General features: G+C 37.8%; 1 protein-coding gene across 1 annotated transcript; it reads right to left on the bottom strand.

The window, feature by feature from the left end:
- Positions 1-624: 624 nt before the first annotated feature.
- On the bottom strand, positions 625-26,035 carry LOC109622232 (leucine-rich repeat neuronal protein 3). Its single transcript, XM_020076475.3, has 4 exons — positions 25,216-26,035; positions 12,105-12,859; positions 11,661-12,053; positions 625-1,837 (listed from the first exon to the last, which is right to left on the bottom strand). The coding sequence occupies exons 1-4, from the start codon at positions 25,336-25,338 to the stop codon at positions 1,567-1,569; spliced, it is 1,542 nt and encodes a 513-aa protein (XP_019932034.3). The 5' UTR covers positions 25,339-26,035; the 3' UTR covers positions 625-1,566.
- Positions 26,036-26,427: the final 392 nt, after the last annotated feature.

Raw genomic sequence — 26,427 nt, 5'->3', positions numbered from 1 at the left:
AAGAGTACGCTCAGCAAACCATCTTATGGAAGAGCTTTCCGCTCTCGAAGCTCTCTATGAGGAGATTACCACTCTAGAAGTTTTCTCTAGGAAGAACAAAACATTCACAATCAGACAAAATACCCCCATTATTCAAATGAACAGTTACTTTGTTATCGAAATCAAGTCACCGAAGCGAACCGACTTCCACGCCACCCCCTTAGTAACGTATAACTGTGTCAAACAGTAAACCAACAAAAACAAAACAAAAGAAATCACCACGCGTTCGTGTACAGTAGATTGTAGTAGTAATGAGGAATCCTGTGTATAGTAAAACAAAAGAAAACTAGTTAAATAGAGAGATAGAAGATGGAAGGGAAAAGTAAGAGAGAAAGGGAAAGAGAGAGAACTACAACAAGACAGAGAGTAAGAGCATGTTATAAGACAGTTTTTTTTCGGTTCAATTTTAGGCGACAGAGCATAAAAACAAATGAGTGAATAAGAGTGTTTATCACAAAAAATCACAAAAATACGAATTGAAAACACGCAAAAACAAAAAAAAACAAACAAACGAATGCACAAAGAAGTAGAAGTGTGCGAATAGTTTGTAAATAAGGAGGAAAGGAACACACAAAACACAAACAAACAAACAAACAACCATTAACAAAGGCGAAAGTGGGCGGGGCTACCGTTACTAACCAAAATTTCGCCCCCATGCCCATGGCGATGACAGTTGTAGCGAAAAGGAAAAAAAAACAAAAACAGAACAAAAAAAATGGTAGTAGGCTAGGAAAATCGAAGCGGAAGGAAATGAAAGCTCCGTGGCAAGAGTAGGGTTGTCCTGGGACACCCCTACATATGTGTAGGATAGCGAAGGAAAATATATCTAGTGAAAGCGATTTTTTTTTGTTTGTTTTGTAACAGAATGATTATTACTATCACCAATACCTAATGATGCGTGCGTTTGGGGGCGCGTTGGGCCCGAATTCCCCGCTGTTTCGGTTTTGTTTAGGCCAAGGAATGGATTTTGGGGGCGTCCGAGCGCACGTTAGGAACGCAGGCAAGGGAAGGGAACTTCACCGATTACGCTCTATTATTACGAATTATGATTAATATATACATTATATACATATATTATATACCCCATAGCCGCTGTATAGTAGGAAAGGAGACAGTGCGAAGGCAAACAAAAACTGTAACAATAGAAACGAAAAACGCTATTTATACACTACAAAAAGTTTTCCATAAAAAGAAAATCTAAGTAAAAAACAGAGAATGACAAATTGTCTTGTCAAAACTAATAAAATAATAAGAATTAATAATGAAACACCCGCTACGTCACTTTCAGAGAAATACTCCCTGTAATCGATTTCTTTATTTAAGGTTCAACTGGCTGCATTACACACACGTCTTAACACTAATCACAACTACCTACCACTGCGCTACGGCTGATGAAGTCATAGCCTACTAAAATGTCATCACAAACCCTGACTTAGAAAATGGCCGCCCCCGTCGCGACGGCGCGGCGGGGGCGCTTACTACATATTTGGCACATTATAGTTGATCCACTCCACCACTTCCTCCGTCCTAGAAGTTGTCATCGTTGGTGGCACGGGTGTAGAAGGCCCGCGAAAAATCGGCCGGCCCACGGCGAATCAGTCCGAAGCAGCCCCGCCGGTAGATCATGATGACCGCCGCGGTTAGGGGAATGCCGGCCAGGATGCCGATCAGCAGGCCTATCAGGAGGGCACCGTCGTTCTGCGGCCGGTTGCCATACTTGTCCAGGCAGCGCATCTGGCTGTGCTTGTGCTCCAGGTCCACCATCGAGAGGCCCTTCATTTGGCCGGGGGCGGCGCAGCTGGAAAAGTATGAAAAAGATGCGAAGATTAGTGGCGGTTTTTACACACAAAGTCGGGTCAGCGATGCCTAGGGCTAGGATAACTGGTTCGACGAGGAGTGCCAACGAGTGACGAACTGGAATAATTCCGCCGATTTGAATGCTAGTGACCGGCACCTGCCTCAACAGAGAGTAGAACAAAACATCAGACGCAGAACAATACGAATCCACTGCAGCAGGAAAGCATGGATCGGAACGATATGCGGAGGTTTTATTCAACTGTCAACAGTGAGCGGCAAAAGGTTGCGCCAGTTCTCGCCATGTGCAATGACCGAGAAGGATATTTGCTGACTGACATAACAATGAAGATGGCAGCGTGGATGAACAAGTGTTTCTAAGATTTATTCAAGGACACTGTACAGGAACAGGAATAATAATGTTATGTCATTGTGGAAGACGGTCATGCAGTGGAACCACCAACCTTCCAGCGCGCGCGTCGTTTTCAAAAGTAAGTACTACATTACCAATGCAATCTTATATGACACTAGCTGTCCCAGCAAACATCGTACTGCCTGCCTACTGTGATTTTTGACACACAGCTCTATAGTTAAGTGCCCCGCAAAGTCGTATATGAACTTCTGCACGAATTTATGCTGGCCTGCTCACTCTCACAGAAAATTTGACGTTTGAGTGGTGCCGACACCTCTCAAACTTCAAATTTCGTGTGAGAGTAAGCAGGCCAATATAAATTCGTGCAGTAATCCATATGGGAGCCCTTCTTTCCAGAGGGGGGGAGGGTTTTCACACTATGCTAAGAACTTTCCATGGCTCCACGCCCCCCCCCCCCTGCATACAAAATTTCACGCCGATCGGTTCAGTAGTTTCCGAATGCATAAGAGTTAGACAGGTTTTCCAGGATATCTCAAAAGAGAACCATGGGAGGTTCTTGGGCTTTTAGAAGGGTTCCAGAGAATTGAGAAGGAAGAAATGAGGGCAAGAGGTGTTTCCGGGAATGATCAGGGCATTTATAGTGTCACTCACGTGGATAAAGATGTTTCAAGAGAGCAGGATATGGGAGTTGTGTTTCAAAAATGTGCAGGAATATTCTGTGGGAGTGGGGGTGCAGTTTCAGGAGAGCTTTTGATGTGTGGGAAGAGGTCTTTTAACAGTGAAAGAGACAGGAGGTACAATTTCAAGAGGAGAGGCAGAGAAGGCTTCAATTGAGTTAAGAGTAGTTTAGGGGATTTTCAGGGAAGCTTCAAGAAGATTTCTGTGAGCCATTAAGGGGTTTATTAGGGGAGCTTCAGGGGGTTTTCAGGAGAGTTTGCACCTTAGACAGTAATAAGAGTATAATGGGTGCAACTAGGATTGTAAGCGAGGTTTCAGGTGGAGGTGAAGCGGGAGTTGCAATAGAGGTAAAGGGGAAAGCAGGATTTAAGTGGGTTGAATTCAGCGTAGAAGGAGAGTTTCAGAAAAGTGTAGAGTCACAAGGAGAGTTCAATGGGACGCTATGCGAGGGGTGTAAAAGGGTCTTAGGAAACTACGCAGAAGTTAATGGGATTTCAGCGAGGTTTCTTGGAGGACAGGGGATTTACATGACGACTTCGCACGGGTTTCAGCGGGTTGTATATGTGATTTCAGATGCGTTTTAGGAGGGTTTCACAGAGTTGCAAAGGTATTACAATAAGTTTCAGAAGATTTCGAACTATGAATTCCAGAAGTTCATCTGACAATGAATCCAAATGTTGTTCCCTGAAATTTTGAAAGTTGTTTTGAAAATGCTCTCAGAAGTTCGCCCAGAAATTCTGTCGTAGGTTCCCGGGATTTTTTTTTTTTGAGATATTTTTCCAAAACTTCAAGATATCTTCCATTAGTAAAATTTCTTTCCTCAAATTTTTCCAATACATTACAGAATTCTTACAGAAATATCTAAAGGAATATTTCTAAAAATTCTTAGGAGAATTCTTTTTGAAGTTCGTCCGGATATTCTTTCAAAAGTTCCTTCGGGATTTTTCTCAGAATCTTCGGAAAATTCTTCCAGAAGCCCCCTTTTTTTTCCCAATGATTAGTATGAAACTTTATTCAATTGTTCTTCCGGAAGTTCTTCCAGGAATTCTAAAAATTCTCCAATAAAATTATACGTCGATTACATGCGAAATTTCTCCAGAACTTCTTCCAGTAATTCTTCCTTAAAGCTACTCTGTAAATTCTTCCGGAAGCTCTTCCAGTTCTACACAGTTTATCCAAAAATTCCTCAACAATTTCCCTCTCGAATTCTTCCTTCAGTATATCTTCCAGAAGTTCCTTTTACATTTTTTCAGAAGTATTCCCGAAAATATTTGCATACCCTTCCTCCGGGCATTCTTTCAGAAATTCCAAATAAAATTCTTCCTAAAATACAAGGGAATTTTTAAGGAAATACCTCTGAGATTTCTTCCAAATATTCTTTAAGAATTCTTTCAAATATTCTACCGATATTTTTCTTCTCGGACTTCTCGGAGAGTTTATCCAGAAGGTATTCGAGAAATTCTACAAGGTGTGGTTCTGAGAATTCTTTTAGAGGATCTTCTACAAATTCTACAAGTACTTACTTCGGAAATTCGTGCAGATGTTCCTGAACTTTTGTTGGGAACGCTTTCTAGGCTTTTTTTCAAAGTCACGGGAAGGAGGTTGAGGAGGATTTCACAGAGCTTCAAGGGGATTATAGAGATTTCAGAAGATTTCGAACTCTGAATTGCAGAAGTTCATCTGGTAGTGAATCCAGATGTTCCTGAAAGAATTCATTCATCCAAGAATGAATCCAGATCCAGATGTTTCTTTAGGAATTCTAAAAATGTTTTCAGAAATTCTGCAAGATATTTCAGAAATTCCTCCGTAAATTCGTTTGGATTTTTTTTTCGAAAATTCTTCCAGAAGTTCCTTTGCTTTTTTTTTCTAAACGTTACTTAAGCATTCTCTTTTCAGAATTATTTCGACAATTGCACCGAGAATTCTTCTAGGAGATGAGCCAGGTATACCACCAGAAAATTTTCCGGAAATTTTTCAAAAAGTTGTTTTTTTTTTCTTTTTTCTTAAAGATTCATCGGGATTTTTTTCAAAATTTTGTACGGAAATTCTTCCAGAATGAGTTGTAGGAATTTTACCAGGAATTTCTATGGAAATTATTTAGATCGCCGATGTGGGAATTCCCCCAAGAGTACTTTCTAAAAGTTTCTCCGGGAATGCGTTTTAAAGTTTTTTTTCGTTTTTTTTTTCACGTACCTAGGTAACTTGTTTTAGAACTCTTTCCGGAAATTCAAGAAGCTTCTTCACGATTTCTTCCAGGAAGTTTTAGAAAAAAAAGCTCCTCTGGTAATTTTTCTAGAGTTCATCCAGTAGTTTTTTAGTGAGGTCTTTCAAAAGTTCCTCTTTGAGTTCTTCCAGAAGAGTCTCGGGAAACGCTTCAAGTTTCCTCGGAGTTCGGGAAATTCTTCCGGGCGTTCCCTCGAAAATTCGGTCAAAAGTTTTATTATTTCAAAAGTTTTTCCGAGATTTTTTTGGAGGTTCTATCAGGAACTCTTCTAAAAGAATTTCTGCGGGACTTTTTGCAGAAGTTCCTCGAATAATTCGAAAGATTTGTGGAATTCCTCCCAGGAATCGGTCGGAGATACTTTCTGGAGGTTTCTCTGCTCCTTCTAGATTTTTTTCCACGTGATTTATTTTATAATTCTCTCCGGGAACTCTTCAAGATGATCCATCACGATTTGTTCCAGATGTTTTTCTCAGATTTTTCTAAAAGTTCCTCTGAAAATTGATCTAATTGTACTTCCGAAAAATTAAAACAAAAATCCTCTACAGATTCTGCTACCAAGAGTTTTTCCAGGAGTTTTTTCAGAAGTTCCTCGAAAATTAAAAAAAAAAGTTTTGCTTGGTATTGTTTTAGGAGTTCTGCTGGGCATTCTTTGAAGTGTTTTTCTAGAAAATCTTCCAAAAACTTCTCGAAATTACCTTTGAACAAGTTTTTTCAGGAATTCTATCAGAAGTTCATCAGAGATTTTTTCCAAAACTTTTTTTTCGTCTAGATTTTTTTTCAACCGGGAATTATTTCACAAATTTTATAGGGAATTCTTCCAGTAGTTCCTGGTTCAGTTCTTCCAGAAGTAGTTCTAATAAATTTTTCAGCAATTCTTTTGGTAAATTATCGGAGCGTTGTTCCGGAAATTTGTACAGAAATTGTTCTAGAATATCTTTCAGAGGTTCCTCTGGGAATTCTTCCAGGTTTTCTACCGAAAAAGTTTCCAGAAGTTTATCCAGAATTTCTTCACGATGTTCCTTCGGCTTTTTCCTCAGAAATTTTCCCAGGTGTTTTCTCAGGAGTTGCCCAGAAACTCTTCCAGCAATGTGTTCTTTCCAAAATCCTTCTAGTAGTTTCTTCGAAACTTCGTTAGGAACTCTTTCAAGATTTTTTTCAGCACTAGTCGAACATTTATCCAACGAGGCTTGCCGAGTTGGATAGATACGAGGAGTGCTGAAAAAATCAAGTTTGCAACAAGTTCCATACAAAATTTTATGCAATGATTTTTTCATTAAACAACTACTTTTCATTATGCAACTCATTTCAGTTGCATAATGAACCAGTTTCGAAAAACATGACCATTATGATATCGAAATGAGTTATATAAAACAGAAATTATATACAGAAATTGCATAAAAAAATTTCGACGGATCCTTCTAAGGATTTTTTTTGGGAACGCAATCTAGCAATCTATTTGCGGATTCCCAAAGAAATTCTTCCTATGATTCACTCCAACAAGTATTATATTAGATTTTGAAGCATTGGCCTGTTAAATTTCTGGACAAAGCTTAAAAAAAATACTATCACTTCTCTGTACCTTCGCTTAGCTTTGAGACATTTGATCGAAAGAATTTCTAGAGAAGCAATTAGAAGAATTTCACCAACAAATTCGTGGAAAAATTCATGGAAGAATTTTTGGAAAAGAAGCAAGGAATTTTAGAAAGAGCTCATGGATTTTTTTGGGGAATCATTTCGAAGAGATCTTGGGCAAATTTTTGAAAGAATTATTCGACATTTTATTGAATAGTTGGATAAACAATTAGAAAAGTTTCTGAAAAAAAATGTTTGCTTATGAGAATTCTTGGAGGAATTTTTGTAAGATCTTCTAGAATTGGAAGTAAGTGTAGATTAATTATTGCAAGAATCTCTAGAGTAATCCTTGGAGAACTCCTAGAAAAATCCTTGGAAGATTTCTTTAGGAATTTTGGAAAATAATTCCGAAAGCACTATTTTAAGAATTACCGGAGGAAACCTTGAAATATCTTCTGAAGATATTATTGAAAAATTCTTGGAGGAATCACAGGATGAATTCGGGGAAATTTTCGGAGGAGTCCTCGGAAGAATTTCTGGACAACTCATTGAAAGAATTCCTGAAAACATCATTAGAAGAAAATCTGCAGAAATTACTGGACGAACTTCTGGAGAAATTTCCTAACAAATATTTAAAAGAATACATAGGGGATTCCTTGGAAAAAAAAATCTTGCTGATATTCTCGAAAGATTTTCTCAGAGAATCCTGGAAAAATCCCAGAAAAGCCCTTTTGAGCATTAACGGAAGAATTTTTGGAACAGATTTTTTTGGAATATCGTAAATAGTATTTCCTGAGGATTTCTAGGAAGAATTTGTGGAAAAATTCTAAAGAAATTCTTGAGAAAAAATCTTGAAAGAATTTCTGAAATTGTTGAAACTATTCCTGAAGAAACCCCTAATTTTTGATAGGAAATATTCCTGGTGTGGTGGGATTCTGAGAAAAAAATCATGGCATATATGAAGGATAACCTGGATGAATTATTGCAATAATCCCTAAAGAAATCCGTATGTCCTCATTAGATAAGATGTCTGGAAGAATCTCATGATAAATTTCTGAAAGAGCTCTTGAATGATTTTCTTGGAGAATTCTAAGAATGATTCCTGGAGAAAGTCGCGGCAATATTTCTGGAATAATTCCAGGGAGAATTTCCCGATGATTTCTTGGAAAAATTGATGTAACAGTTCTTGAAAGTATTCCTGTAAGGATTTTGGAAAGAATACCTGGGCCGATTCTTGGGAGAATAGCTCGAAGAACTCTTGGAGAATTTTCAGCATGTACCCTAGCAGGAATTCCTGGAAGAATTATTAGGGAATCCTTGAAATAATGCCTGGAGAAATCTTCAGAAGATCTCCTGCAGAAGTTCTAGGAGAAATCCAAAGAAGAGTCAAAAGACTAATTCCTGGAGAAAATAAACTAATTCCTTGAAAAACCAACTGATTAGGATTTAATAGCAATAATTTATATCTTAAGAAGAACTCCTGGGGGAGTTCTAGTAATAATAATCCAGGAAATCTCTGGAAGCATTCCTGTAAAACTGAATAATTTCTAGATGAATCCTTGGATGAATTCTATGGGGAATTATTGGAATTACCGCAAGAGGAATACTTAGAATAATGTCTGCGAGAATTTTAAGAAATTCCTGGAGAAATCCTAACAAGAATTCTTTAAAGAATATTTCAACAGCATTCTTAGGAGATTTTAAGCAAACATCCTTGGAAGAAATCCAAAAAAAACTTGGAAATCTTCCAGAAAGAAATATTGAAATAATTATCAAAGTTTTCCTTGAAGATAACCAAGGAGGAATCCTTGGAAGATTTAGAAGAACTTCCCAAAGCATACCCCAGAATTCTAATTTCGGGAGGAATTGTTGGAAAATATTTTGGAGAAGCCGAACATCTGAAGGAATGCTTGGAAGAGTTTCTGTGGAAAATACTCCTCCAGTATAAATTTCTAGACAAATCTTTTCTTAAAAAAAACATAGAAGCATGTAATCCTGTCTGGTTTCTTGAAAGAAACTATGGAAATAAAATGGTGGTATCACAGATGGAGGCTGTGGAACTCCTGAAAGATTTTCTAAAAAAACCTCCAAGGAAATCTGGGAGAAAATTTCGGTGATATTTCTTGAAAATTTTTCAAAGTATTCTCAAAAGAAATGCTTGGAGGATCTATAGTGGATTTTTGAGGGAATATATGCAAGAAATTCTTGTTGAATATTTGGTCCTGAATTCTCCGGTGATTTCCTATGTAATTCGAAAAAATGCTGAGAATACGGAGAAACTTTTACAAGAAATTACTGAGGGACCTTCTCAAGAAACATTGGAAGCGCACACAGAAAAACGTGAGAAATCCCTCTTCTTTCTAGAAGCATTCATAAATAATGTTCTGCTAAAATCGTATTGTATTTTTCAGAGAAAACTCTTACTAAAATTACTAAAAGATCTACCGAAAGATTTGCCGAAAGAATACCCACAAGAATTTTTGAGAAAACCTTCAGCAATTTAAGAGAAGAAGTTATGAAGTTTGTATTTGAATTTATACAGGAATTGAATTTATTGGGAATCTCGGAGGAAACTTATGAATGGATTTTTTAAGTAACACTTGAAGCAGTCTTCCAAGGCATATTTTGAGATATTGAAAGTCTTTTAAAAAGATAGAGTAAGCCACTTTTGGATTCGTCTGCTTGTTACTAGAATTCAAATTTATTTTCGTAAGAAACCGAAACTCCCATCTTCGTTCCGAATGTCCCAAAGTCTTCAACTCTCTGATGCAATCATCGGCTTCTCCTGGATGCCCAGCTTCATTTAGGAGTTTACGATCTTCTCTGGCTCACTAGTTTTCTTTTCCAATTTACCAAAACTCCCTGCAGTACTTTCAGGAATCGGATTTTTTTTGGAATTTCCTTCGGACAACTTCCTCATAAATATATCTGGCAATTCTTTATTTGCAATTTCCAAAGAAATTTCCTCAGCTGTTCCTCAAGCAAGTAATTCCCAAAATAAGTTGAATTTTCGGAATTAAACTCGATTTTTTCGGAATAACTCTTTAAGTAATATCGGAGGAATATCCGAAAAACCCAAGGAGTTTCCAGAGAAATTTTTGAAGGAATTTCCAAAATAATCCCTAAAAATAACCGGAAGAATCCCTAAAGGAATTACCGAAGGAATCCCTATAAACGTGTCAAGGGAAATAGTACATGAAAGAAATTCCGGATAGTTTCATCAAAGGATGTCTGGAAAAACAACTTCAAGAAATGGCGAACAACTCAAAGGGAATCCCAATGAAATTGTCGAAAAAGTTTCAAAATAAAATATTAGATCAAATTTCTGGAGGGATTTGTAGAAAAGGCAATTTTCTGAAAAAATATTTAGAAATTAAATTCTAATGAAACTGCCGAAGTAATTTATAAAAACAATTCCAAAAAGTTCTAAAAATGGCCGTAGGTAATGAACTATTTGGCGGAGACATCCTAAAAAGAATTTCCCGAGGAAATTTTGAAGAAATTGCCCGGAGTTTTTCTTAACATATTGTCGGATGAATTTTGAAATAAATTGAATGAGAAGTTCCTGCAAAAGGAGGATAGGAGTTAAAAAAGGAATTGTCAAAGGATTTCCTAGGAATTTCAAAAAAAAAAAACTGCCGATGAAATTTCCAAACGGGCGAGTTTCTCAAATGATTACTCAGAAAAAAGGACTGATTTTTTAAACAAATATCAAGAGGAACTCTTAAAAAAATATCGAAGGAATCTCTCATAAAATCGCCGGAGAAATCTTTGAAAAAGTGGCCAAGAATTCCTAAATAAATTGCATGATAAAATTCTGAAAAAATCGCAGGAAGGTTTCCTAAATTATTTACCGAAATAGTTTTTAAATCAAATGCCGAGAGAATTATAATGAATTGCTCAAGGAATTCTTGAAGAAATTTTCAGAGGAATTTCTAAAGAAATTTGAGGAAAATTTGGACCGGCACCAAACTCCTACAAAAATTCTTGGAGGGATTCTCAGAAAAAAAATGATTCAGGAACTATCGTACAATACTAGAGATATTCCTAGAGGTAATACCGGAAAAATACCCTAAGAAACTTGCGGAGAGGTTTCGGAAATAGTTGCTTGAGGGAAATAGTGATGTAGAAATTTCTTAATAAATTGCCAGAGACATCCCTGAAAGAACTCCAGGACGTCCTTCAGGAATTGCCGAAGAAATCCTAAATATACAGTAAAACTGCTGTAAAATATCTCTTTAAATTCCCCTTGAAACCTCATTTATCCATCTTATTCAAACCACTCGAGCGGTTGAGTGCACTCTTGGAATCCCCATGAAACTCCTTTTGCAACCTGTTTTCCACCCCTCATAATCCTTTTGCTCCCCTTTTATCTAAAACTGCTTTCTCTTCAAACCCTCAAATCCTCCATTTGCTCTCGGTCGTTCCCTCCACAAGAGACTCCCTTTAATCCCCCTTCTTTAAGTTTTCTAAGAACCATTTTTGCTTTCTTCACATTTGAATCTCCCTAAACTCCTGTCTGCCTCACTCTTAGGACCTCCGAACTCCCTTTGCTTCTACCCCTAAAACTCATCCCTAATGACTTACAAACACCCTCCATGAGGCTCCTCGAGCAGATAGAACCTTAAGATTTTTTTTTTATCTGTATTAACGAGATTTTTAGCCCTAGGCTAGTTCATCTCGAGGCCCACGTTTTACTTTCTTCCGTAGGAAGAACTCACAATTATGAGTTTGTCGGGAGTGGGATTCGATCCCAGGTCCACGGCGTGATAGTTACGTGCTTTAACCATCACACCAGGTCCGCTCCACAACTTAAGATCTGTATTCTGCCTATGATCGCATATCAGTCCCATATTTGCTGGGTTTCCTATTCATATGGGATAGCTATGCGATCATAAGCAGTATTCCAGTTTCATTTCATTTCGCCACGTTATGCTTCCCACCGAAAGATATACAAAGCTCTCTAATTTTCCTACTTACACAATATTGTTCAAGATCTTCGGGGTCGTCTTCTCGATGATCGGCAGCAGAGTCTCCACCATCCACTGGTTGTCGCAGTCGCACAACCACGGATTGACCCGAACGTCGATCACCTCCATGTCGTCCCACCGGGCCAGCAGCTGCGAGTCCAACATACTCAGATTGTTGTTATGCAGGTAGAGCTGCTTCACCCGAGGCCACTCCATCCGGACCGGGTCGTCCGGACTGGCCCTGCTGAAAGCTTCCCCGTGCAGATGCGTCAGCTCCGGATTGTTACAGAGATGGATTTCTTTCAGACCTTCCAGTTTGCTGAACGCTCCGCGTCCAATCACCTTCAGTGGAGTGATGTAGGACATGCTGAGGTACTCCAAGGTCTTGATCGCCGGGAACACCCTAAAAGGGAGACTCATGAATAATTTAAGTTACAGATTTCTGTCTACATACTTCTCTCCCTGGATGCTCTCGATCGGATTCTCGTCCAAGCTGAGCCACTTCAAATTAATAGTGTAGTCCAGCGCTTCGGGAATTTCCGTCAGCAGGTTGCCCGTCAAATTCAAGTAGTTCAACCCCTGCGGAGAGTGGAATATCGGCTTCGGAAGCTCCTCCAGCTCCATGTAGCTCAAATCCAACACCCTCAGAGTTACAATGCTCCCGATGGCGACCGCCGATCCCTGGTCGATAATTTTGAACACATTCTCCTTCAGGCTCAACTCCTCCAGGGCGGGCAAATGCTCGAACAGATCCGGATCCAGGGCGTGCAGTTCGTTGTTGCCCAGTCGGAGCACACGCAGCTTCTCCATCGGCAAGTACTCGTCCGGATTGTAGCTTCCCTCGAAGATCTCCGGAATCAGAGTCTTCCGGGTTAGCATGTTATGCGAAAGATCCAGTACCTCCAGGTCCTTCAGGTAGTAGAAGGCCTTCTTGGCGATGACGCTGATGTTGTTGTAGCTTAGATCCAACACTTTGACGTCTAACTTGGGCAGTTGAGGAACCTCCGGAATGCCATTCCGGCTGAGGATCATGGTTTCGGTAGCGACTCCGCTTTCGTTCAGCGTTGCCCAGTCGCTCATGTTGAACAGTTTGTAGAGTTTCATCGAGGAGCAGTCGAAGGTGCGCGCCTCGGCTTTGCAGGTGCACGTGGTGCATAGTGGGCTTGGTTCCTTGGAAGACTGATCTCCGCCATTGCTGTCGGTGGAGTTCTGCAAATGAGGTGGAAAAAGAGGCATGATAAGACGAAAAATTCAATTGACCCGATTTTGAATGTCCCTTCTTTTGTTCTACTTAACAATCTAAACAGTTTTCCAAACTTTGTATCCACACGTAAAACGATGGTCGATTTCCAGAGAATACTTTCAGGAACTGGGCATTAGTAACATAAATTCAGATATTATTGACACGCAATGATGAATCATTGTTCATGCTGTTGAGTAGGTGCGTCCGTTGATTCACGTTACCACACATGCTGTGTCTCAATAAACCCACATGCCCTTCTTATCAACAGTCGTATTAATTTCTTTACGTGACTCACTACCTATTAACATTGAGCAGCTAAGATGTTCTCGCCCGGCAATGCCTGAAGGATGTTAATATTTCGATTTGCTTTCTGATTTAAAAATAAATATCTTGTCGTATACAATACCTAGGTATAATAATGTCGCCAGGTGGCGAAAAATCGACCTACCGTTGTTGGGAGTGACAATGGGGCAGAGGGGCGAAATTGGGTCAAAACATTATCTGAAATATCTCATCAAATATTGCGAATATTGAATCAAAATTTTATGGTGTCATCCTCGTAGTTGCCAGCAGCATTTACCTATCGGAAAATTAGACTTCTGAAGCAATTTGGTATTTTCTGAGAAATCATCGAAGAAAGCTTGAAAATAAGGCCTTTTTAAAATGTCATCATTAAGGCTCGATGAAACATCACACTTTTAGGAGGATTGATATTTTACAGAATCTCAAACTCATTTCCATCATATAATATATCATTGGTAAGTAGTATCAACCTTGACCAGAACTTTATTAACTTGCTTTGTTGCTAATGCGGAACAAATTCGATTCCCTTGACCCATTCTCACCCCTCGAAGGGGTGAGATTGGGTCAATTTTCATACAATTGTAGTTTTAAGGAAAATTGACGAACTCCAAATGTTTCAACATTTGTACATGTATTATCAAAGATCACATTTCAGTGATAAAAGGACTTTTGTTATTCAAATGTTATTCAACAATGAATGTGGAAGTATGCATTTTTGACCCATTCTCACCCCCAACGACGGTATTTCATTTAGTTAAGTTAAGTTAAGTTAATATTGAAAGCTTATACTCTCTCTTGAAAATATGCAAAAACTGCAAGTTATTTTATTTTCACTTCTACCGCTATGTTATTTATAAATCACTTACACTAAATGACATACCTCAAAACAGTGATAACAGTACCGTAAAATGGGGTAACTTTGATAGTTTTTCAGCGAATTTTCTCAATATTTTTACATGTAACAGTATTTCTCCGAGTTTTATATTTTTAAAACAAGTCCTGGGGTATCAGTTATCAATTGCAATTAAAAATTTCGATAATCTGAAATATTTTGGATAACTTTTAGTTTTTCATATAACCGAAAATCAGATTTTCATTTTGGGGTAACTTGCCTAATGCTCTAAAACACATCAAATCTAAAAAAATAATCACAGATTGAAATCTTAAGAGTATGAACATGATGAGAGAAGGCTTGTGGAATATATTAGATAGAATTTTTATATCAAAACATTGATTTTTTACTAAATTCTACATATAAAAATGAGGTTGTGGAGTATTGAGTGCAAAACACAATAAATTTAGCTATCAAAAATCATTATCTTTGTAATAATAAATGCTTAACGGTACATCAACATATGATTACATGCCATGCATGGTTAGTTTTCTTTTTAGTAGTTTTTTAATGTTTTATTAACAAATTTTGAACAACATTCACATGAAATTACAAGGACATTGCATACTTTTAGGCGTTAATCAATGTATGGAGATTAAGATCCCAATTTACAAAATTGCTTCCATTTCATAAAAACACACTTCGTTAAGAGATTCAAGGCCAGATTTGGAATCTACTATGATGAATCTATAGAGAATAAGAGTCCATTCATTGAAAAATAGTTTTAACGAAGTCGTATTTTTGTCCAAAAAGTTGTATATTAACTAGAGTTTAATGAAAATTCGTCTAAGATGAACTTTCATATGTATAGAATTGATTTACGTTTACCTTTTTCTTAACTGGTTGAAGGAATCATAGTTATAAGATAAATTATACAATGCCTGCCGCACTATCAAAAATACCCGCATTATCAAAGATACCCCGTTTTACGGTACTTTTCAACTCAGCTGTTTTTTTCATCCTATTTGCAAAATTTTGGAAATATGGATTGGATGAAAGCTTTATTTTTAAGAAATCATAAACTCAGAATAAGTTCTTATTCTAAAAAATAACTTTTCATGATATAGATCTTCAAAAAATTATGTGAAATACTGGAAATGTTATTGTTCAATTCAAACTTCGATTGATTACAATAACCCTCCAACTTTTTTTTGCGTAAAGGAAATAGAAATATCTACACAATTTTGAGAAATATAATAAGATCAACTTGGATATTCTAGTCGCCATTTTTGGACTCCGGTCATCTTCTTAATACCAAATATAACCATATTGCATGGTTTTAGAGCGTAAAACTCTATTAAATAGCCGACATCTTGAATATTAGGTCGCCATCTTGAATTTTGGGCCGACATCGTGGAATTTCTGATTTTTAGTGTTGATTTCCGCACAAAATTTGTCAAACATGCTAAAGGTTACAAAAATCGCCGCAGTTTCATGTGTCGCATGATGGAGTTTGATTCAGTTTTATATACGGTCAATTCTTTTTTCATCTGTATTAACGTAGCCTTAGGCTAGTTCATCTCGAGACCCGCGCTTAGCTTTCCTTCCGAAGAAAGTTCTACCGGTGCTGGTCACTTAAATGGCCATAGCTCCGGAACGCCTAGACCGATCCGGACCATTTTTAATAGCAAACAATGCGGTAAAATTCCGGTTCATTTCGTGCTAAAATCCGAAAAATTGACCGATGTCCAAGTGTCAGCTGCTCTCAGGGGCAAAAAGCAACTGACGAAAGTGCTGGGCTGGGATCGAACCCATGACCATCTGCTTATGAAGCAAACATGTGCCACGGGTCCCGGGTTATCAAGGTGTTGCTGTTGGGATTCCTTTTACGTGATCTCAAGGAATTTCTCCAATGAGTAAATATCTGCCAATATTACTTCGCGAATGTTGGGATCCCATCAGGTAATCTTGCAAGATTCCACTGGTTGTCTTTTGGAATATATTGAGAACCTTTTGTTTTTTAGATAATTTAGTTTCTTTTCAGATTTCTCAAAAAATCTTTCCACAATTCAACCATGTTTGTTCTTAAATTCCTCCAGTAGTTAGTTTCTACAGGAATTTCATCGTCAATACTTCCAGGAATTCCGTTTTTTGATTCCTGTAAATGTTTTTCTTAAGATTCTTTAAGGTAATTTTATGAAATTATTGTATGAAATCTCTAATAACTCCTTCAGAAAAACTTTCTGGGATAAATACATCCAAAAGTTTTTTGTTTTTTTTTGGGATTCCATCAGCAGTTCCTTCTGAGATTCTAGAAAAAGTTTCTTCTGGGATTTGTCCAGGAATTTCTTCCGAAACTGTTTTTGGGATTCCTACAAGAATTTCTTCTGGGATTCCATCTGGGAAATATTCATGGGCTTCTACTGGATTCCCCCAGAATCTTCATTGGAATTTATCCCTGATTTCTTTTACTGGAATTCCTCTAAGAACTTCTTCTGACAACCCTGCAGGAGTGCCTCCTGGTAATCTTCCAAGATTTTCTTCTAGATTTCCACCAGAATTTCTTTCTGAGAATCTTACAAGATTTCCTTCTAAAAATTCTCCAGTAATTAAGAAATGCTCTACATCCTTCTGGAAACCTTCCAGACATTCTTTCTGGTAATCCTGATGAGTTACTTGGCGTCCAGGAGTTCTTTTTGAACTTACTTATGACACATTCCACGCACTTTTACACCGTGATTTTCGAACTTTATTGAACGATATTTCCGGGCTCTTGCAGTCGATTTTGATTCTTTTTGCACCAAAATGAAGATAATTACTTATATTTTTCGAATAATATCTGAAACGTTGAAAACTACTTCTAGAAAGTAGCAAATTTCTTGTCATTCGGTTAAAATTTGTCATTTTGTTTACGATGGTGTCCCGTTACGCTGTAAGGACTGTTCATTTTATAAAGAGGACAACTTTGCAAGGCTATAAAAAGAAAACGCGTAGTTCAAATTTGAGCAGCCTTGGTTAGTTGTTCAGTACATTATATTAGCAGATAATAACCATAAATAAATTGGTTTAAAATTATTGAACTTCATAGAAATGTGGCAAAGTGTTTCGAGAGATCAATTTTTCAATTCCCAAAAACTAAAGATAAACACAAAATTTCTGTAAAACATCGGTGTATCGTTTTTAATTGCAAAAAAGTGTTTGCCATGCTGCAGCAGTTTGAGTGATACATATTCTGGCAAAATATAAACCTAATCGGAAAAATGGTTGTTGAGATATTAAAGTTACAAATTGGACTCGATTTTCAGAATAAAATTTATTTGTTAAACAAAAATGTATAAAAATATTAAATTTTGAATGATTTCAATGGATCTAGTCGAAAGTACTAATAATGCAAATTCAAATGCAGAAAACCGCTTCTTGATAGCATTGTTGGCTTGGTTACTGTGCTTCATGGCAGTTACCGGAGATAAAACCGCTTCGTTCTATGAAGGTTCTTCTAAATAACGATGTACTCTATTGCAAATACAACGTAACAATGATGTCGAAAATAAAAATTAACATGTAGTTATTTTCAAATAAGGTATATAATTACATAGGGTCAGACCTTGCTGAAAATAAATAATAATAAGCTTCTCTAGAATCAAAAACTTGCAGTTATGGAGCAAAAAGTATGCAATTTTTCATTATAGCCATCATTAAGTATTAAATTTATGATGAATAATGTACTTTAAAGCATATTTTTCTTCGGTATCATTGAGAATGCGATTCTCTTCTATACTGGACAAATTTTGAACTGATTCCGTAGTGTTGTTGCATCACTGGACTTAAATAAGTATTTTTTATCAATTTCATTGATAACAAGGCAACTCACTATATCAAGCTGTATAATGCTTGGTGAATTATTACTGACCAACTATTACACTCTACCTTTAGAAGAATAGTATTAGATCCCAACACATTGAAAAGTTCATGAAAATTTTAAAGTTATGTATGTGGAAAGTTGTGTAGAATTTTGAGAAATGGGGTTTTATTGAGTTTTAACGAAAACCGCTTCAGTTCCATAACTAAGGACAATTTGTATAATGTTATATTTTTCCTACACTGTAGAATAGCTATAGAAATTTATGCAAAAAAACGATAATGATTTTATTGAAAAATAAAAAAGATATCACACAAATAAGGTGTCCTCTTTATAAGATGAACAGTCCTTATTTCTTGAATTCATTCAAAGTACAAAGGTCCAATTCCCAATTAGATTATGATGATTAAGTACCCACCATCAGCGCAAGGATTACCTATGGCTGCAGAGTCATACCGGAAGGGAATGATCTACCTGATGGTTTGTTGTAGCAGGGTAAGGTAAATTCACTGGAAACCTTCGGAAGACAACACGATGATTGTTATCTCATGACAAAGTCTGGCCACCCCACGAACATTTGCCCAGAAACCAGTTCATTTACCCGAGCAGAGGGGAATATCAAACTAATAACTATCAAATCACATAATCTGTTTTATATCTTGTTTTGTTATTATTAACTTATCAAGGCATAAGTTTTCCATAACATGTTTTGTTTGACAATCTTATTTTGTTATGATCAAGCTATTGATATACACCCATAAAATAATATTTTAATCATATGTTTTGTTATGGAACAAATTTTAATATTATACTATTGAGAGTGTACAAATATTTAATAAACAATAGCACAACAATAACAAGTTTTGAAATTGAAACTACATCATTCAAGATTTTGTTTACAACCCATTGTTTACAGCATGCCGTGTGTATGATTTAATTAGTTCCTCTAATTAGGACTGAACGAGCACTTCAGTTTATTATTTTGTAAACACTTCGATAATTATGACCTGTTTTATGTTCCTTTTTTAGTATTTAGTTACGTACACTGTAGTGCATAATTGATCGGACGAACGCCGATTTTCATACAAAATGGCCATGTTTGAGATGCTGTAACTATGGTTTGCTTTGATGGATTGAGCTGAATTTTTGACACGGAACTACTAATATGCAGAATTTTACGTGTACAAAGTACAAAATGTTTTCATTGACAGGCCTGGGCGTGACAAGGCGTTGAAAAATGTGCAAAAGTGATCGGACAGCGGTATCCCTTTGATTTACACGCGTGCCGCTGTCCGAACTTTTACTACACACTCAATTTCGGTTTCTCTGTTCGGTAATTTATTTTGCGGTTTTTGAACCGTAAAATACAAAAGATACTGAGTATTCAGCTTTTTTGTATAACATCACTGAGGTTCAGCAATGTTTTTTTACTTTTTACCGAACACGGTAATTATTTGTACCGAAAGTTTCGTAAAGTTAAATATTTACTGAGTTCAGTTAAACGTCAGTAAATAACGTGTACCGACTTTTCAGCATCGGCTCAATTTTACTGAGTTTCCGGTAACGTGGAATGTAAACATTGAACCGCGCCAGGATTGCTGTCAAAATCCATAAATTGGAATAAGAGATATCAACGTGGACTTAAGTTCTCTGCTGAAGGAAAAAATCATTTTCAATGCAAACTTCTGTGCCCTTGCCGCTTGTTTAGTGAGTATTTATACATCTTCAGAGCTGGAATCGAGGTTGGAATAGCCTCTGGCGCCGCACAATTCGTCTTGGATGCAATAGTTATAGGAGATTGGTTACATTTCGTCACTGCTTGGGAAGTGGGAATGTACGACCGGATACTCCAGCGCAAGGAGACCGATCTGATTCAACTGGAACTGAATAATCGTTATAATTTTCAATCATTCCAAAATATGTCGGCAGGGGCACATGAATTGGAAGTTTATAAAGAATGTGGGAGGTTTTAGAGTGTATCAAAAGTGGGATCTACCGGGACGGAATAAATGATTTTTCAGAACTGAAAAATTCAACAAGGTCGAATAAACAAAATAGTGGAAAACCGAAAAACTCAGTAACAGCTATATCAGCTTTTACTGACTAAATCAGTTTTTGTTTGACAGCTGGAAAATTTTGTTCTACCGACTTTTCGGTACTAACAATCCATTACTGACTTAACTCTGCTGTTCAAAAACCCAGTAAAATTTTACCGCATTCGGTAATCAAAACTGAGTGTGTATGTGACATTAAACTAATCATAACTTATTTTGCTTTCGGATTGTTATCAATAACTTTCAAATAACAGCATTTGTTATTGAAATATTTCCCAAATTCATTGTTATTATGTTGTTATCGAACTAACAAAACATGTTATTAAATTGGTCTTCCAGGAACATTTTTTTGTTATGATTTATGTTATTTTGCCGCTTATGACAGCTAAGTTTATAACATAATTAGTTATGTTAATAACATGAAAATAACTTATTTCATTACTCAGTTATTTTTCCAAAATAACACATTTTCTTATGCTGTTGTTATTCCCTTCTGCTCGGGTTGTGATCGTTGCAATTTTCGAGAGTATCGGGGGTTCGCAAGGCTCTCGATAGACAGAGGTCATCCCATCCCTGCTATCCCTTCACACCTTCGGTCATCTCCAGCAGCGTGTGGCAGTTTAAAGTGCATCTGGAACTTTATCTTAGGGAGCATTCATTAAGTACGTCACGTAAAATTGGGAACTTTTCGAATCGAATCGAAACGATATCGCTTATCCCACGACCCATGCTCTGCAGGAAGTGCGAAAGGATGATAAAAAAGGATACCGAGCAAACAAGCGAGGGAGGAAGTAAAGTCCTTTTCCGCGAATTTCATCAACCCTCCAAGAATTGACCTTGCTCAAGGAAACGGATCCTCGCCCCTGCACAGCAAGTCCTCTCCCAAGAAAGGGGAAGAAATCGCCAAAAACGAAGGCAAACCAACCCAAACCAGAGAAACCAACCATGCCGGCCAAGCAGACCAAAGCGACAAGGCCGATAAAGTCACCAACACCGACAACTCCGACAACGTGCAAACAACCGACGAAATGAAAGTCATTCTAAGATAATCTTCTTTTAAAGACATTCACAAGTGTGTCGCGAGTGATCTAGGTCTCTCTAAACAGGAGGCATGCAGAATACAGATCATTCACATCTACAACTGTGCCTTCGTACAAACTGATCTCATCACTGCTCAGGGGATCACAAAGCAGCGTGACAACCGTCACGAATACGAGTGTACCAAGAGAAAATACAAACTACCTATCCAAATTGAGTTGTCCAAAAAATGTCTCACGAAACCTACTGCAAGCCTATCCATATACGTGAGAACAAAAGATGTTTACAAAGTTCTTCCAGATAGATCAACACGGGAAATCTGAACACAAACCACTACGGCACAGGAATTTGGATTGGTCAATGGAAGACGGCTGCATTCATGTGAAAGGTCATGATCTCCCCATGGATGTAACAGACAAGCAGTTGACATCGCACAAGTTCTGTCAATCCAAGTGCTAGTATCGACAGATGACTACGAGTTTGCTGGATTATCAACAGGAATTCACCTAATAAAGATTCTTCTCTAGCAACCGGTCAAGTCTTACATTAACATTTGCGGTGAAAGTACTTACGTTACTTATCCTGGGCTGCGTGCTACTTGTAAGCACTGCGGAGAAAATATGCATACCGGAATTCTATTTGTGCAGTTCAAGAAACTTCTTGTTTAAAAGGCTAGGGTAAGTGAACGTGTCACTGTTTCTCGTGGAAACAGCTACGCTAGTGTACTCGAATCTCGGTATACGTCTACGTAATCAGCGATAGTGAAGGTGGCGAAGGCCGAAGGCACAGACAAACAGACGTATCACTTGGAACAAAGTGCGATCCCCAATGCTATTTACACGGTGTGTGACAAACCCACTGAGTAGATGACGGTAGTGAGCAAACGTCAAACAGGAGCAAAAACGATGCGAGCGCCATGAGCAAGAGATTTGCGAACTACAAAATATTTAAATACAGGGTGCGTGCGATATTTTTGCACTAAATCATATCGTAATCATAAAACACGTTTTAAAAATAATTCGACAAGATCTATACTAAATGATTTTTTCGCGAACAATTGTGATTATTTCAATGATTTAGGAAGAAAAAAGTGGTCAAAACCTTTTTTGAACGATCCTGAGAACCGCTGCAAGTCCGTTTTAGTGTTGTTCTCTATATTTTGGTCAACAATTGTATTATTTTAGGTAAAGCTTTTTTTGCACGAGGAGCTCCAATGGTATTATCGTTATGTGTGCCGTTCAAAAAATATCCCATAAATTTGAAAAAGAGGTTTCTAGAAGTCGAAAATATATGGAGCAGCTGCATACTATCTGCATTTTCTCAGCTGTCAAGAACGCTATGAAGCTGATTTTTTCAGTGTAGTTGGGGGATTCCATAGGCTTGTTACCTACAAAAAACTACATTGCTGGAATGGAAGATAGCGGAGAAATAACTGGAAGAAGTCGGAAATTCTAATTTGAGCAATGGTATTCTACTAGGGCTGCTCAAACATTTAAGATAAAATTTAAAACTAAAATATCCTAATGCCGTTTTTCTTTATTATCCAGTTCCAACCTGGGTTGGAACTGGATCAGATCACAGTTTCAACCCCAACCCGATTTCGGTTTCGCTTGTACTAAAGTTTGTTTGACGTTGTTTGTTTACACATTTTCCGCCAATCCAGTTCCAACCCAGGTTAAAAAAGAAAAACGGCATAAGTCTGACCACCTCAATTTTCTGTTTTAGACTCTCATAAGCTACAGCACAAATTTAAGCTGAATTGATAAGGTCTTAGGTATCGCTCGACTAGTCTGAAGTTTATATGGTAAAACTGGTACAAATATGTGCAGGAATGGCATAGTTTTAGTTTTCTGCCACTAGATGGCACTGGAAGCGTTCAATAACCCTTGTTTTTAGTATTATTATAGGGAATTCTATGCGGAACATCATTCAACATGTTGAAGACCGATAAGTGATCCGATGCTTGCTAAAAAAAAGTTGTACCCTAGACTTAGTGTATCGAAAAAACAACCAATTTTTATTGATGCTATTCGATAATGTGTTAAAATAACCACGTCAAAATTATTTAAATTATAATTTTTGAAGCATATCTGTATCATTACGTCTCGTGTATCATTATCGGGCTTTTACACATTACATTTTACTGATTTCGTCTTATTTACACAACAAATAGTAGAACCCGAAATGTTATTGGGCGCGCTAGTGTAAAACATAGGATCTGAAAATATTTTCTCATACCACCACGTTTTTGATTATTAATGGTTTTATATTTTTCACAGTTCACTAGAAATTGATGATGTGGGATTTATATTTTTATTGCAACCCTTTGATGAAATATTCCTGTTTGAAGGTTAGTGCAAAATTACCGCACGCACCCTGTTGTCCGTTAAAAAGAGAAACTATGGGAAGTGGATAGAGTGAGACGTCTGTTTGTCTGTGCCGAAGGAGTGAAGTGAACCGTTCAGTCCCTCGAGATTTGAAATATGAACAATTAACCCTTGTTGGGAAGACTTTCCTTCGGATTATTCAATACTTATTGAAAGCAGATTCCATCGTGATCAGCTTCAAAGCTGAAATAATATTTCATTTATTTTAAAGATATTATATAATATTATTTACAAAACTTACATTCTAGTATTTCACTCAACTCCTAAGGAACTGCTTTCCAACACATTGCTCACTCACTTCCACTGTCCTACTGAAAGGTTTCAATGTCTATAAGCAGAAGTATTCTAACAGTGTTGCCAGTTTCACCTCATCTTTCTTTTAGTGAAAACCTTCACAACAACCCTTATGTGGCCGACAGGGTACCCAGATACCCAGTGCCCATTCAAAAAGCACGGTGTAGAAAAACGCAAAAAGTTTATCTATATGTGTTAATTAAAAAAACATCCAAATCGGTCAGCTAGTTTTTAAGATATCCTAACAGAACTTTTTACAAACATAAAAGCGAGATAACCACGTTTAAAGTTTCGCGCATTTCCTAGTCGTCCTTATGGAGGGTGCGCGCTGCAATGAACTGTTACTTCCGTTCTAGTGCTGCAATATTCATGAAATTTAAAAAGTATACTTTTAGAACTTGTACAGGAAATACTACATTACGTTTGAAACCGGTGATAATCTAAATATGGTCTATTTTGGAGTCCACGATCATGTTTTACTTTGTAGGAAAAGTAATAATTTGGGTTTTGAGTTCGTTTGCATTTTTGGTTGGGATTTGATCTCTGATACATACCGTAAGAGAAACAGTAGAATGCATTCATAACAACCTGAACTTTCAAGCATCGACAATACTTTTTATTGAGTAATAAAACGTGCAGTAAAATATTCGTTAATTGATCTGGAGTAGATATTCCTACAGTACACTTGTTGTAGGTGTATGAAAGAAAAAGCTACAGCCGGTGAGCTCATCCATGTACATGTGTACTAGGTGCACATTTTTAGGTAAGAAGCATTACCGTTGAACAGCCGTTATCAACGAAATTAATTGTCCAACAAAAACAACACTCCGATAGCAAAGAAAAAAGAAGTCAAGATACACATACTCCTCGTATTGCAAAACCCGCAAATGAACAATTTTGTTCCACACCTGATACCAAAGCATGAGCAAAGAGGGTGCAGCATTTTTTTTTTCTAGGAAAAGGATTTTCAAACTAATCATTCCATTCCATTCTTGGACGATGATATCAAAATCGTAAAACTCGATGAACAAACAGCGATTCGCTGAGTCGCACATCGGACCTGTTGTACCTCTAGGTACTTGTACGTACACATCATATCTTATCAGGCCAATCATTATCGAGAACCGTCGATTCAAGTGTGGTCTGCGATTTGTGCGGGGTTCATAATGCTAGACTTGACTCGAGTGGATTTCAGGGTTTGGTTTCGAATGTCGGGATGTAGGACATTTTTGCGTATTAAGCGCCAATTATTTAGAGTAGGGTACAAAATGGACTAATCTGAGATTTCAAGAAATGTTTTATTGGTCACAATGATCCTCCGAATCATTAAACCTCAATTACGTAGATGCATATGACTCGCAGGCGTAGTTGGAACCTTACAAATGCGTAAGAAGAACAAATTGAAATTTACAAGGCATATCATGTAATGTGCTGTAAATTCGCATGTTCCGCACATTATATGTTTCACAAGTAACTCGTTTTGTTGTATCCATATGTATTTCAACACAGATGTGTTTTCGTAACTTGGACCACCCTAAGCACCCTTGAAACTTACATCCTTTTTGTCGCTTGTGCTGTTTTTGCTGGCGTCGTCATCATCGGCTGCGCGTACTGTGGTGGTAGCCAAGATCAACCCCAGGCAGATCGCCACTATTGAACACTTCACTAGAATCTTCATCGTAGATTTACTAAATTCTTCTCAATCATTCATCACACAATCGTCTTGGAATTCACTTAATTAAGTGCTGCTGTCACTGCCTTCTCCTTGTTGTCTTGCGGGTAATTAAACTAATTTTCCTACACAAGTTTTGAAATCACAGATCACTGGAACCGGGATGATGACTCACTTTTGCGCACTTGTTACTCTAAATCCTGTGCGCACCCATGCGCTGTTTTTTTTTTCTCTGCTGGGCCTGACACTTCCGATGTCGATTGGCCGCGGCACGCCGTCGTTGATTCTTCAATCTTCGCTATCGCGTTCCACCGTCGAAATGAGAGCCCCGATCGTATCGGTTGCATTATAGGTACCTTGGAATCGGTTCGGGTACTCCACCGCTGCTGCTGTCGCTGATAACGGCGTCGCATTTTATCTTATCTTATCGGGAACCGGGTTATACGCTAGCGAAGGTAACCTCTACGCGGTGGTTACTCGTTACACACGATTCACCACCAGCCAGCGTCGTCGTCGCGGTCGTTTCGATGAAACCAACTTCATGATTCCGAATCCAATGTGTAATGTAACGACGACCGCGCGAATAACCTCCACTGGGAAGACGAAATTACATATGTTTACTCGAAACGCGCGCGCACCCCCGTAGCGATTACAACAACAGTCCAGCGAGATCGGACGTTAAGTTTGTCTCTCCACTTCGCTCAGCTGTTCGACGACCAATGAGCTCGCGACCATCTCGAGCTCAAGCTCAAGCTCTACAACAGAACGCGCATATTAGAGAACAACGAACTGGTGGTGCCGCGGTGGTGATGCTTATACCCCGATTCCCGATAGATTTGCGCGCACATGCTGATCTTGCTGATGCCGATGCTGTGTGTAGAATTCGATAGCAGTAACCCGCGCGTCGTTCTCTGAGCTTCAGCCAAGCTGCCTGTTTATTTCGATTGGGAAGCGATTTGCGCCCATCGAATAGTGAAGGGTGATTTGCGAGAACGATCTTGTAAGTATGTAGGCAGTGATGCCATTGGAAGAAGTGTGTGATCTTGAGTATACTCAATTGGAACAGATTTTGTTTACCCGGTGATTCAGAGGACA

This window comes from Aedes albopictus, chromosome 3, assembly GCF_035046485.1.
Source record: "Aedes albopictus strain Foshan chromosome 3, AalbF5, whole genome shotgun sequence".
Lineage (NCBI taxonomy): Eukaryota > Metazoa > Arthropoda > Insecta > Diptera > Culicidae > Aedes > Aedes albopictus.
The sequence above is the reverse complement of the archived record's forward strand: the minus strand, read 5'-3'. Positions and strand labels throughout refer to the sequence as shown.